The 12,763-nt window shown below is 36.9% G+C and overlaps 1 protein-coding gene across 1 annotated transcript in view; it reads right to left on the bottom strand.

The window, feature by feature from the left end:
* The window catches only part of GSS (glutathione synthetase), an 880,848-nt gene that overhangs the window by 439,049 nt on the left and 429,036 nt on the right, over positions 1–12,763 (bottom strand). Inside the window, exon 7 of the mRNA XM_044090175.1 lies at positions 2,248–2,325. Coding sequence (XP_043946110.1) covers positions 2,248–2,325 — 78 coding nt within the window. The remainder of the gene's footprint in view (positions 1–2,247; positions 2,326–12,763) is intronic.

The following is a 12,763-nucleotide window of genomic DNA, read 5'->3' as shown; positions in this document are numbered from 1 at the left end:
CTACCAACTTCTGGGCTGAAACCACTCCTCCAGGGACAGATAGCCTGCGCAAAGCTCCCCTCTCTCACAGGTGAATAGAGAAACTTCCTTCTATCCAAGTAGGGTATGGCAACACAGAAACTTGTAACACAACCCTGGATTCAGCAATAACATGAAAACTGGACTATACTAGTTCAGAAAGGCGAGAAAGAAGTATATATATATATATATATATATATATATATATATATATATATATATATATATATATTTTTTTTTTTCCCAGAAAATCGAGCAGATACAATCAAAACAACACTTTACCCAATTGACCAGTTAAAAAGCTTAAAACTGAGCTCTGTTCCAGCAGTCTTCAATCAGACAAGTTCTAACTGCACTGTCCTGCCACTAGGGTACAGAGAAACCTTCTCCAAAAAAGATGGCCTGGGTCAGTGCACAATTCATACAAACAAAGCTAGATCCAGCCGGCCTGAATCTAGTCTATGCTACAGCAAACAAGGCGTACCGATTTCAGAAAGAAACAGTTCAAGTAAGCATGCGCAATAAGCCTTTAACCAGAAATTCCCAGCTCAGAAGGGCAGAATCTAGCCTCTCCTCCCACAAGAGTGCAGACCACAAACCTTCTTAATGTAAAATAACTGGCCTGAAGCCCAAGTCCTTAACCTAGAACTAATACACTTTTAGAATAACAGACACTGAGCCTTCAATCAGCAGTTCCCAACTTAGAAGGATGTACGCTACGTGTCCTGCCACAACAGTGCAGATCACAAACCTTCTTAATGTAAAACAACTGGTTTGAAGCCCAAGTGCTTAAACCAAGGGCCTTAGAATAACAGTTACAATTTAATCAGGCTACTAACAAGCAGTAATAAAGGCAGCAGAATAAATTTAATTGAGTACTTTTAAAAGAGGCAAAAGCAAAATAAGGTAATAAAGTAGGAAGAAACACAAATACAGTAAGGCAGTTAAAGTGCAAAAAATTATTTATTTATTTTTTTGATGAAGGAAACAGAGCAGATTAAGATACTATAGGGGAATGCCCTTCCCAAGTGCTCTCTCTGTACACTGCAGAGGAGATGGGACTGGTAAGAGTATCCAAAATCAAAATATGATTTCACTGTACTCAGTTGAGTGAGCGAATGAGATGGGTCCAGGAGGAGTGTGCAAAAAGATATTTCAGAGGCGGGCAATTCCAAAGCCACAAAGATTAACACCACAACAAGAAACAGGGAGAGTGGGTGGGGAACTACTGCAGAGATTCAGAGACACACACAATATTTATTGAATCCAAGACACACAATATTTACTCACTCAAATCTTAAATAAGTGCAGAAAATATACTTAAATCAGCTTATGTCCAGTTGATATATGCAGACAAGTCTCAGTAGCCGGCAACTCGATTTAAAATGATTACTAGAAATGTAACCAACACAGATTTTAATGTTAGCAGAAACCCCCAAGCTAATTAACACTAGCAAAGGAATTTCAAAGCAGTCTAACAACTTTCAGTGAGCTCAGATGGCTAACTGCAGAGATTCAGAGACGCCCACAATATTTACTGAATCCAAGACACACAATATTTATTCACTCAAATCTTAAAAAAGTGCAGAAAATATACTTAAATCAGCTTATGTCCAGTTGATATATGCAGACAAGTCTTCCCTTTGCTCCTTTATATTGTGCCTTTCCATTCAATCTCTTCCCAATATTTTCCAACTTCTTCTGATTCTTATAGTTACCATGCAATATTTTATATGCCCTACTAATTATCCTTTTTACTATTTTTTATAACAGCAACGTCTAGTCTAGACTCAATTAGACTCAATTCTACCAGAGCTGATCTTTTATTTGTACTCTGTTATAAATCCCTGGTGACAACCCATGTTTGATTAGCTGGCACAGGTACTACTGGGAGTGGGGGAGAGAGGATGGGTGGGTGAGTGGCATTTGACTTGTTCATTCTTGGGGAGGGAAGGAGGGAGTTGGCTTGACTTGGTACTTGGATGACACCTAGTGAGAACTCTAGGTGGTGCAGTACATGGAGTCCATGCCAGATAGATGTGCTGTTATGGTACAGCCAAGTAGATGAGGGGGAAATCACACGGGAAAGCCTTTGTGTGCCTTCCCAACAGACTGGCAGCTGTCGTAACTGTGAAGAACTTAGGTGTTAGAATGAATGCAAATGCAGTAAATCACATTGAAAACTACTACAACAAAACTACAAATTAGAGTAAGTATTTTTGAACTTACATGAAGAGTCTTCTTTTTTCATCTAGAGATGCTCTTTCAATCACATCTTCAAACCGCCTCCGAATCACATGGATACTCCTATAAAAGCAAAAGATTAGGCCTGGTTTATTAATAAGATTTAATGACAGCTAACACAAACAATCAAATAAGGAGTCACTGCACTCCCAAAATTTTTATTTACTTTATTCACTGGTTAATTGGGTATAGCCACCATGCAAAGTACCTCTAAATCTTTTTTTCAGAGTCAGACAGTCAAAGCAAAAACTGAAGAAATTAAACCCTCACAACCTTGATGCTCTGACAGATTGCATAAACTCAGACAACATGCCATACGCTGAAGTACAGTACCTTTGACTTTGTTGCATTTGGAAATGAATGATGGTGTACGCATATCAAAATGTAAAGAAAGAGGTGGAAGAAAACCTATAACCTATGAAGTCTGCTGTTGTCATAGCAATCCCCTAGACAGATGCACCTCCCATACACTCTTACCCATCTTGTTTCTACTTGTTCCTATCACTGAAAGGCTCTGTTTGGATTCACTGTACACCACCCTCTGGCTGAGTTTAACGGATCCACCATACATTCTGTCAAACAGTAATTTCTCATGTTAGACTCAAATAATCTTGTTCATAGTTGCGATAAATATCCCCTTCTCCAATTCTCTGTTATTAATCTCTAACTCCACCCACCCCCACCTGCAGCATGGGTGACCATGTAATGCATCTAAATCACATCTCTCATTCTCACTTTTTGTTTCCAGTTTTGTAGAGTAACATACCAACATGTTCACATTTTTCTTTCATACCAGAGCTTCTCCACTACTGTTCCATTAAGTATGTGCTGTCCACTTTCAGCTAGACTGGCTTCCCTTCTTTCTGGTTATCAGAACTGGGCACAACATTCTGGATGTTGCCTTACTACTGCCCTGTATAATAAAGAATGACTTCAACACCTAAGAATATGCTCCTGCTATTATGTACCACAGCATTACATGCATCACATCACAAATACCCTTTCACACTGTACTATCAAGTTCATTCTAGAGGGGATAGCCTCCAGATCCCTTCCTTTCACTGTACTCCTTAGGGACATCCCCTTAAGCATGTGGGTTTCTCATGGACTCCATGCCACCACAGTCATGCCTTTGCATTTTTTTTTTTACTTAAAACCCAGCTACACCTGATTTGTTTACCCTGCCAACCACACCAAGTCTTGCAAGAGATGTGCCCCTACAATTGTTACCACTGCATTGATCATTACATCACCATCATCAACATCAACAAAAAAGATCTTTTCCCTCAACTCAAGTGTGATTTCTGACATAAGCATGCTAAACAGGACCAATATCAACACTAAGCCTTGTGGCACTCCACTGATAAAAAGGGATTTCTCCAGATATTTCCTCCTTAACTGTTTCACTATGTCCTTGCTGCCTTGACTCATCCATGCATTTTTGCACAAGACTCCTAAGAGGCACAGTGCCAAAGATCTTGTTGACATCCACATACAGCAAAGGAGGCACAGTGCCAAAGATCTTGCTGACATCCACATACAGCAAATGTTCACAGCTCTCCTGTCAACCTAAGTGGTGACTGTCATAGAAACAAATCAAGTATGACTGGAAAGACCACTGCTGCAGGAAGATATGGTGTGGTCACATGCCCCACAACATTTATCTTAACTTTTCTTGGCTCCATCCCACAGCCAGACCTGAAAAGATACTACAGTAACAATCCTAAAGTAATGTGGCATCACTCGTAACTCTAAGGTTAGACTCTACAAATATGTCAACTGTCAGTAACCAGGGCCAGCTCCTCCCCACATTTCCACTAGTGTAATGCTATGCTGATTTTTTTCCTATTTCTCAGTGTATCTGAGAACATTACCCCAGTTTCCCCTGGCCACCTTTACTGGGGTCACATAGTAACAGACCTGGTGTCATTTTTGATTCATAGTATTTTTACTGTTTACCTCCCTAACTTGCTACATAGTTTTTTATTGTCATTATCAACTTGCATCCCTTGCATCTCCGTTAAACCAAATTGGATATTTTTTTCATTCCTTTCCTCGACATATCTGCACACCTTTTCCACTGTTCTTAGTTTCTGCCCACCTCATATTTTTCCCCATGTTTGCTGGCTGAAGTCCACCATCCTACATTCTTTACCCTCTGGTTCTGTGGCATTGCGCAACAATGATTTAAGTCTGGTGACCCCACAGTACCATGATTACTGTTGTCCTGTGCCTGTGTATTCCCCATGCCATACGCACAGTGACTTGTCTCCCCAACTTTACTGCACTAGCTCACTTTTGAAACTGCCATCATTATTTTTTTTTTAAATAGTGGACAGCATCTAAGTCACAATTACCTGGTATAATAAACTAAGTTCTAGAATGCACTAAAAAAATAAGTCTTGTTTACAAAAAGGAACAGATGTTCTTGCATGCAGTTATTTTCTAATTAAACACTTAACGATCAAATGCATAGTTCAGATCTTTTGAAATGCAGTGTTTAATGTTTTCTATTAAACACTACTCCCGTCATATTTATTCTCTCTTTTTGGTATTTAAAAAATAGGCACTAAATCAGACACTAAGTAATACCTCTGCTGCGTCATTTGAACTCTTGCTAGAGATTATTCTTTGAAAAAAAAAAAAAAAAAGAAGAAAACTTTAAAGAGACAAAGTCAAACACAAAACATGAGAAACCAAATTCCTAAAGTAAAAACCTTAAACATCAAATTTATGAGACATAAGGAAATAATATAAAATACTTCAAGGGTCATGTACCCCTTTCCACACCAACTCCCCATTTCCACCTAAACTAATCCCATGACTGCATCCACACCACCTGGAATAACAAAACCATAATAATAACAAACATTATAAGTTACTATTACATTTTTAATTCAGTAAAGAACAGAAGTTTTGAAGTTAATAAAACTATATAATAACAGAGGACACATTACCTTTGTGCCAGAAAAAGAAAGAAAGAATTAAATGAATTGTGTTGTCACTTAAAATGGACGTCTCTGCAATCAATGAGAATTGTTTTAAAGAGGGCTCCTATGTACCAATATCCCTGACTATAGCATTGACAGATTTCAAGGTATTTTAAAGCATCACTTAAAAATTACTCTGGACTTTGCTGACCCATGGCATAAAGGTTTTAGAAATGACTATTCCCAGGATGTCCCAGCTTTAAGTTACAGTGTAGGCAGTAGAGAAGCTAAACAGGCAGAGATGAAAGTGAGCAGTTAAGTTCAACTCCACCATCCTGGATGGGTGGAGTATGATAAAGTCCCACATCAGGAATATAAGCCAAGTGTTATACTCCTGTGCAAAGAGATGGCTGGGGGTAAGCCTGCCTAAAAACAGAATGCACTACAGCTGAACACTGCATAGGTGTAAGGGCACACAGACATGGCTACTCAGTATAGCCAGTCAATGTACCACTCCTGCTGGCTAACACATGAAGGGGAATGTGTACATACAATAAAAATTCAGCAAGTCATGGATGATGGCCCATCTTCTCCTAGTGCCTGGCAAAGAGATATGAATACTGCAAGGTATTTGTCAACGAAAATACTCCCACAACCACTAACACACAGGAAAATGAGCCAATGAGTTGGCTTAACAGTCAAGGCAGATAACTTAAAAATATTACAAAAATGTTTTAATCACAGCTTTATATTCTATAAGGCACTCATCTTACTGCATCGCTCTACTTATGTTTAAAATTATACATTCTGCCACCGAGTGGTTGCCATAGTATTTCAGCTAAAGTTTAAGTCTCTTAAATGCACTCTGTGTCCTACAATATGACATTTTTGACATCCATGTTTTTCAGGTTATTCTCACATCACTCAGAACAGGAGCACCAGCTGCTGTTTTACTCAAGTATATCCCAAGACAGTTTTTATACATTTAAAGGTATGTCCTCTTGTTTTTCATTTTTGGCATCCTCTGAACAGACTTATTTGGGCTTTCTTCATTTACAGAATACCTTCTAAGAGTTTGCTTTCTTGAAACAGTAAACATTACCCTCCAGCACTCACCTTGTCTGCTGTGATTTCAAAATGCATCTCTTCTGAAGGTGGCACTGCTCAATGAACTGTGACAGGCTGTCTGGTTTGTATCTGAATGCCACTTGATAAAAGCAAAGATACAAACAGACCTGAAAACCCCAAAGCTAGTAAGGTTTACGATTCCATTGAGAATAAAAGATAGCAAGGCTGCATCACCCAACTACACAGGCTTTTCCTGGCACAACAATTCTTGACTATAATGGGAAATAGCAAATTCCTGCAGATGGTACTGTGAGATTTTGTCAACTTAAAATGGTGTGCACTGAGAAAGCTAAACAGCATTGAAATGTCACAGAAAGCAGAAACAGCTTACTAAAAAAATTATTTTTACAAGGCAGTGAATTGATCAAACTGTAGCGAGGAAATGCATTATGGGATGAGAAACTTGTATTTGGAGTGCAGCGGTCTTTCAAACACGTGACAAATTTTGTAAAAAGAATGCATAAACCATAAACAGAACAACTGAAATATATACCTAGTTTCAACTGAGAGAAAAAAAGCATCATAAGCAGAACAGACCTATAATTTTAATTTCACAGAGGAATGTTTTCACTGCTAAACTTCTTCCTAAAATGGGTAACAATCAGTGCACTGGGCCATAATTGCAATGTGAACTACTTATTACTTTCTAGATCAAAATTAAGCTGTCATGATGGGACACCTAAGATGGCTGTTTAATTTCAGCTCTCCCAGTGTGAAAAAAAAAAGAAACTGAGAAATAACAGCCACTGATATTGTCAGCTTGAGTAAAATTCACCTCTGGCTAGCAAGTATACTGCCTGGATGCTAGCCAAGAAGAAACTAAGAAAACCTGAAAAGAAATCAACCAGAAAAAGGTAAAGAGAAAAAAAAAAGTGGCTGGGAAGAATCCTACAGCCGTTCAGCAAAAAGTAGTTCAAGTTTCAGCTTTGGTACAAGAGATGGCTTCAAGTCACTTAGAAGTAACAATAAATCAAATGTACCCAGAGATGATTACAATTAAATGAAACACTGAAGGAGTATATCAACTCAACCAACAAAATGTTGGAAAAAATAGAAGAAGCTTTAATTAGCTATTCAGACAAACTGAAAAAACTGTAAAAATTATAGGCTGAAATGAAGAAAAGGCTGTCTAAGTATGAGACGTCTTTAAAAGAACTGTTTCAAAAATGGTAGAGTTAGAAGATGGAACACAAAGAGAAACCTGAGATTTTTCCCTGTAGCAGAGAAACAAGAAGAAACAGACTGTAAAAATTGTTTGAAAGTGCAAATAAGCAAATGAACTGGTATTTAACAGCAGAATTTGTTAATTGAAAGGGCACATTGAGTGTATGCTTCAAACATGCCCTTACAACTATGCAGTGTTCAGCTGTAGTGCATTCTGTTTTTAGCCAAGACCTATATTTGTAAAGATGCAATCATACCAGGAGAAACAGCTGATCCTGATAAAACTGTGACAGAAAGAAAAATTATTAAAAATCGGAGACACCAGTGTGTTTGTGGAAAATGACTAGCCACTGTACATCAGGCAGAAGAGAAACAGATTCACCCGAGCAATCAGGGAATTTTGAGAGGCAAGTGTGAGATTCAAGCTAATGTATCCACTGTCTTCAGAATATTTTTTCCTGGAGGATCAAACACATTTCTGGATGCAGAAATTGCTAAGGAAGAAATTAAGTTTATCCAACAAAAAAAGGACAAGCAACAGATGGGGACTCTGCTTCTCATTCTTTTGAAAACAAAGCTCATAGAAATGTTTTGCCAGTGAAACCTATTCAAATGTTCAAAAGGAAAATGCTTGAGAGACAGAAAAAAAAACATAGGAGTTGACTAGAAGAATCAGGAGTACCTTGGACATGAACTGGAGTATGGGGTTGGGAGATGGAGATGAACAGGAAGAAGACCAGCATCTCTGAAAATAGTAAATAAATTGGAGACTATAAAACATCAATCTCATTTTTAAATATGACTTTGCAAGAAAAAGTGGACACGTTGATTTTGTTAAACTTGCTGGTGGACTATAAAGCACATACCCTACTTTATGTCATTAATGTTTAGAAGGACAGTGAAAGGGAAAAATGTAACAATACGTAAAAAAATTTTGTTCTTAACAGCATTTGTAGAAAACATTTCATGATATAAATTGCATGTTCTATATAGTAAATTAGTTTTGTGTAGTCAGGGATATTTTAAATGTGGGGAGTGTCTTTTCAGTGACTATTATACATGTTAAATATATTAAAGTAAACAAGTACTTTTGTAGTTGTAAAAAATGTAGGCTTTACAGTATAACAGAAGAAAGGCTGGACAAAAGAAAGTTTAATGTTAATATGCTGTGATCTTGGGCCATTGGGATGAGGGTGGGGTGTAAAATTGCATTGATTACATTATATGCAGAATTAATGTATTTCCTCTTATTTTTAAAATGGTGAATGCCTTGGCTTACATTATAAACAACTGTTTTGTAAAGAAGTAGGTCTGAAAAAAATACAAAATGATAAAAGCCAAGCAAAATGCTGTTTGCACAGGTATTAGCTTGTTTTTTTCCCCATTACCAAATGGTCAGCGGGAATCAAGAAGTCTGCAGATGAAGACAGTTGTATATTCTGTTCTGAGTTAGATTTGCAAAGACTAATTACTACTTTTTCATGGAAACAAGCTGTCTGCAGGTGCAAACATTTAATCTCGAGAGTTCTGGGCATACTTTGATGAGGGAAATGCAACATTTAAACGTATAACGGCAAGCAAGTCAGTGAAAAATAAAGCTTGAAATAAGTGAATAAGAGATAGCAGTCTCTCTAGCAGCATTAATATTTAATGCATTTAACAGAACAGTGGACAATTAAATTTTATTTAAAGATAGCCAGTGCACTTTTTCTTAGAGTTAAAAGTTAATGCTTTTTGAAAGTAAACAAGCTGTTTTTCACAACTGTAAATGAAAATACAGAAAATAAAAGAACACATAGCAATCAGTGTGTGAAGGAACATAGTCTGTAGCATGCTCTTTGCATGGGTGCCCTTAATGTTAGGCTAAGTAATGTTTGTGGATGCAGCTGTTAATTTGGGGCAACTGTTACTACTGAAAGTTAAAGTGTTAGTATTTGAAGATGTACAGAAGTTTTTGTGTTTAAGTTAATAGAGGACGTTTGCTTGAGGATTTTCATTAGAACAAAAAAAGTCTTGAAAAAATGTGACAGGGGTTTAAATGGAGATGAGAGGAAATGGCTGCATAAAAGATCAGCTTGCCAAACATTAGTGTGTGCATGAAACACAAAAGTTGAAAATAAACATTCAGAAAAACTGTCATAATAAATGAGAACAATATTTTTTTATCATAATGGCCACGCTATCCATATAATCGTGTAATGTAAACAGCCATATGGGTATATACAAAAAGGAAAGTGTACTGAATTCTATTAAGAAATGCACAGTGCAAATAGCAATACTGAAGGAGATACTTCTGGGAATAAGTGAGCCTGTGCATTTGACAAATAAAATATTTCAGGATGTACATTCAGCACAATATCAAGGATAAAGAAAAAGGGGGGTAATTATTCTAACTGCTAGAGGAGCTCCAATAATGACAGAGAAGGAAAAAAAGACAATAATGGTAGATTGGTGGTAATAAGGAGCTACTAGCAAGGGAGGAGGATTATGCTGGCATGTACTTACATTCCACCAAAAACTGCTATTATGAACCTTAAGACAATTTTGGAAGAAATAATTAGTTTTCATCAGGCAATTTTACTTATTGGTGGGGACTGGAACTTGATTTGCAATATGGAGGATGCATAAGGGCTGTACAATGGAAAATATAATAAAAGAGGGTAAATTTCTGAAGAAATTTATGAAAATATTTGGTACAGAAGATGTGAATTCAGCAATAGGAAAATTTACATAACATTCCCCAAGGTACAATAACTGGGCTAGACTAGACAGAAATCATATTTCATAGGAAGATGTGCATTTAACTGAAAGTTTCAACACACATACAATAACTATTTCGGATCATAAACTGATAAAAAACAAGATAAAAACAGGGTAATGAAGTAAAAATCAGAATACTAGTGCTTTCTCACCTACCTGTTAAAAAGAGAGGAATGTAAGGAATGGGTAGTAGAAATTACTCAAGAATTATTAGAGAAGACAAAAGTTATAGACAGTGAGTAAGATAAAATGAAAATGGAGTTTAAAATATGGTAGAATTAAAAAAGAAAGAAATATGGTTACGTGATAGGAATTACTTAGAGGAGCTGACAAAGGTAAAAGTACTGGAGAATAAGAGAAATCTCACAGAAAAAGAAAAGACACAAATGCAGTGTGTTTAAACAGAAAGTAAAGGAGTATCTGAAAAATATGCATGAGTTGAGAAAGGCTGCTGTTGGGCAACAAATTTTTTTTGATAACTCTAGAGCACAAAAACTTTAAGCACAAGGACTCTTAGGCCACAGAAAGTAGAAAGGGTTGTTGCCAAACTTAGTACACTAAAACAATAAAATTAACCACATATATTGTAAAGGTATTACACATACTTCAAAAATGTTATGAAAATTAATACAAAGCAGAGAAATTTAGAAATCAAGAAAGAGCACAAATGAAAATATGTATGGAAGGCTTATTTATGCCAACGTTAGAGAAACATGAGCCTCAACAACTAACTGTTAAAATAAAAGATGACATAAAAATTAAGATGTATAGTCAATCTTCAGAAAAGTGTCCAGGAACAGAGAGTATGCCTGTGGAAGTTTGGTAGTTAGGAGGGAAGAAATTAATACAAACCTGGAAGCATTTAACAGTATTTTAAAAGTGAGGGAAGCACCAAAATCTTGGAAGAAAGCTGTAGTGACTCTATTACTTAAAGACTGTAAAGACTTATCAGGCTCAGCTTCTTACAGACCCATTACAATTTTTAACCATGATTACACAGTGTTTATGTCTATACTTGTTAAAAGAATGGTAACACTGTTGTCAAAATTGATAGGTATGGGTTAAGGTAGTTTTGATGAGGGATGGCAAACATTTAACAACATTAATAGAACGATGATCCACAGGAAAAAAAGAATATAAGAAAATAACACTGATAGTGGGTCTTAATGCAGAGAAAGCATTCAACAGAGTAAGCTGGGATTTTATGAGTAGGGCAGTGGAAGCATTTGCATTTCTTGATAATAATAATAAGATTAACTAGGAGGATATATGAAGGATCAGAGACAAGTATTAAAGTGGGAAGATTCTTTTCTGATAAGTTGTGTTTGAATAGAGGCCCCAGGCAAGGAAGTCCTCTTTTCCCTTTGTTCTTTGCTTTACATTTACAGCCACTGGCAAACAAAATAAGGGACCTAGAAATGCAAGGATATAATTGGTATGGTAATCAAGAAGAGTTGGTTTTATTTGCAGATGATATTTATTTATACCCGATAAATCCAGAGCAGGACATCTCAGTGTTGTGGAAAATTTTGAGACAGATTCAAGTCTTTACAGATATAAAAATTAATAAAGATAAAACAAAGGCTATAGCTGTAAATTATTTACACACTCATGTACAGATTCAGCAATACCATATTTAATGGGACACCATCAGGTAAAGCATTTAAGGGTAGGGATTAAAAGGTTCCTGTTTTGGCAGATAAGGATATGTGAGAAGAGACTAAACGTACAATAATACAAACAATGAGAAACAGAATGCTCTTGTTTATAGATATGGATAGTAAGATGCAAGGAATGAAATGCTTTTAGTCCCTTTTGTTTTATATATATATATATATATATATATATATATATATATATATATATATACACACACACACACACACACACACACACACACACACACACACACACACACACACGGTTTCACTTCATATTGCTGAAATCTGGAATTTCAGCATTTCGACAGCATAAAGTCTAAACCATTAAAACGCTGATACCTCACAACCACGAAATCACAACATCGAACACAGCATACAGCACACCTTGGATCCTGGGAACTATCACCCCATCAGTCTGACGAGCCTGATCTGCAAGGACATGGAACGTATTATCATGGAACTTATAAACAAAGACATTAGTAACCTTCAAACAGTGGACCCCACCCAGTTTGGGTTTGTGAAGGGATGATCTTGTTTCCTGAACTTGAATGACTTCTTTGAATCAGTCTCCAGACCTGTGGCTGAGGGTAAGGCAGTCCGCACAGCCTATATGGACCTTGCCAAGGCCTTCAACACCATCCCCCACTCTGGAATCACAGATAAACTTACTAAGCTGGGCATTAATCCCTACATCACTTGAAGGGTTGCCAACTGGTTTACTGACAGAACCCAGACTGTAAAAGTAGAAGACTCCAAATCAAGCTCCGGACAAGTGACAAGTGGAATACCTCAGGGTTCAGTCCTGGGACCACTCTTGTTTGGCATCTACTTTTCTGAAGTACAGGCCAACATTAAGTG

Source organism: Protopterus annectens, chromosome 12.part0 (assembly GCF_019279795.1).
Source record: "Protopterus annectens isolate FY-2018-M chromosome 12.part0, PAN1.0, whole genome shotgun sequence".
Classification (NCBI taxonomy): Eukaryota; Metazoa; Chordata; order Ceratodontiformes; family Protopteridae; genus Protopterus; species Protopterus annectens.
This window is presented reverse-complemented; position numbering and strand designations above follow the sequence as displayed.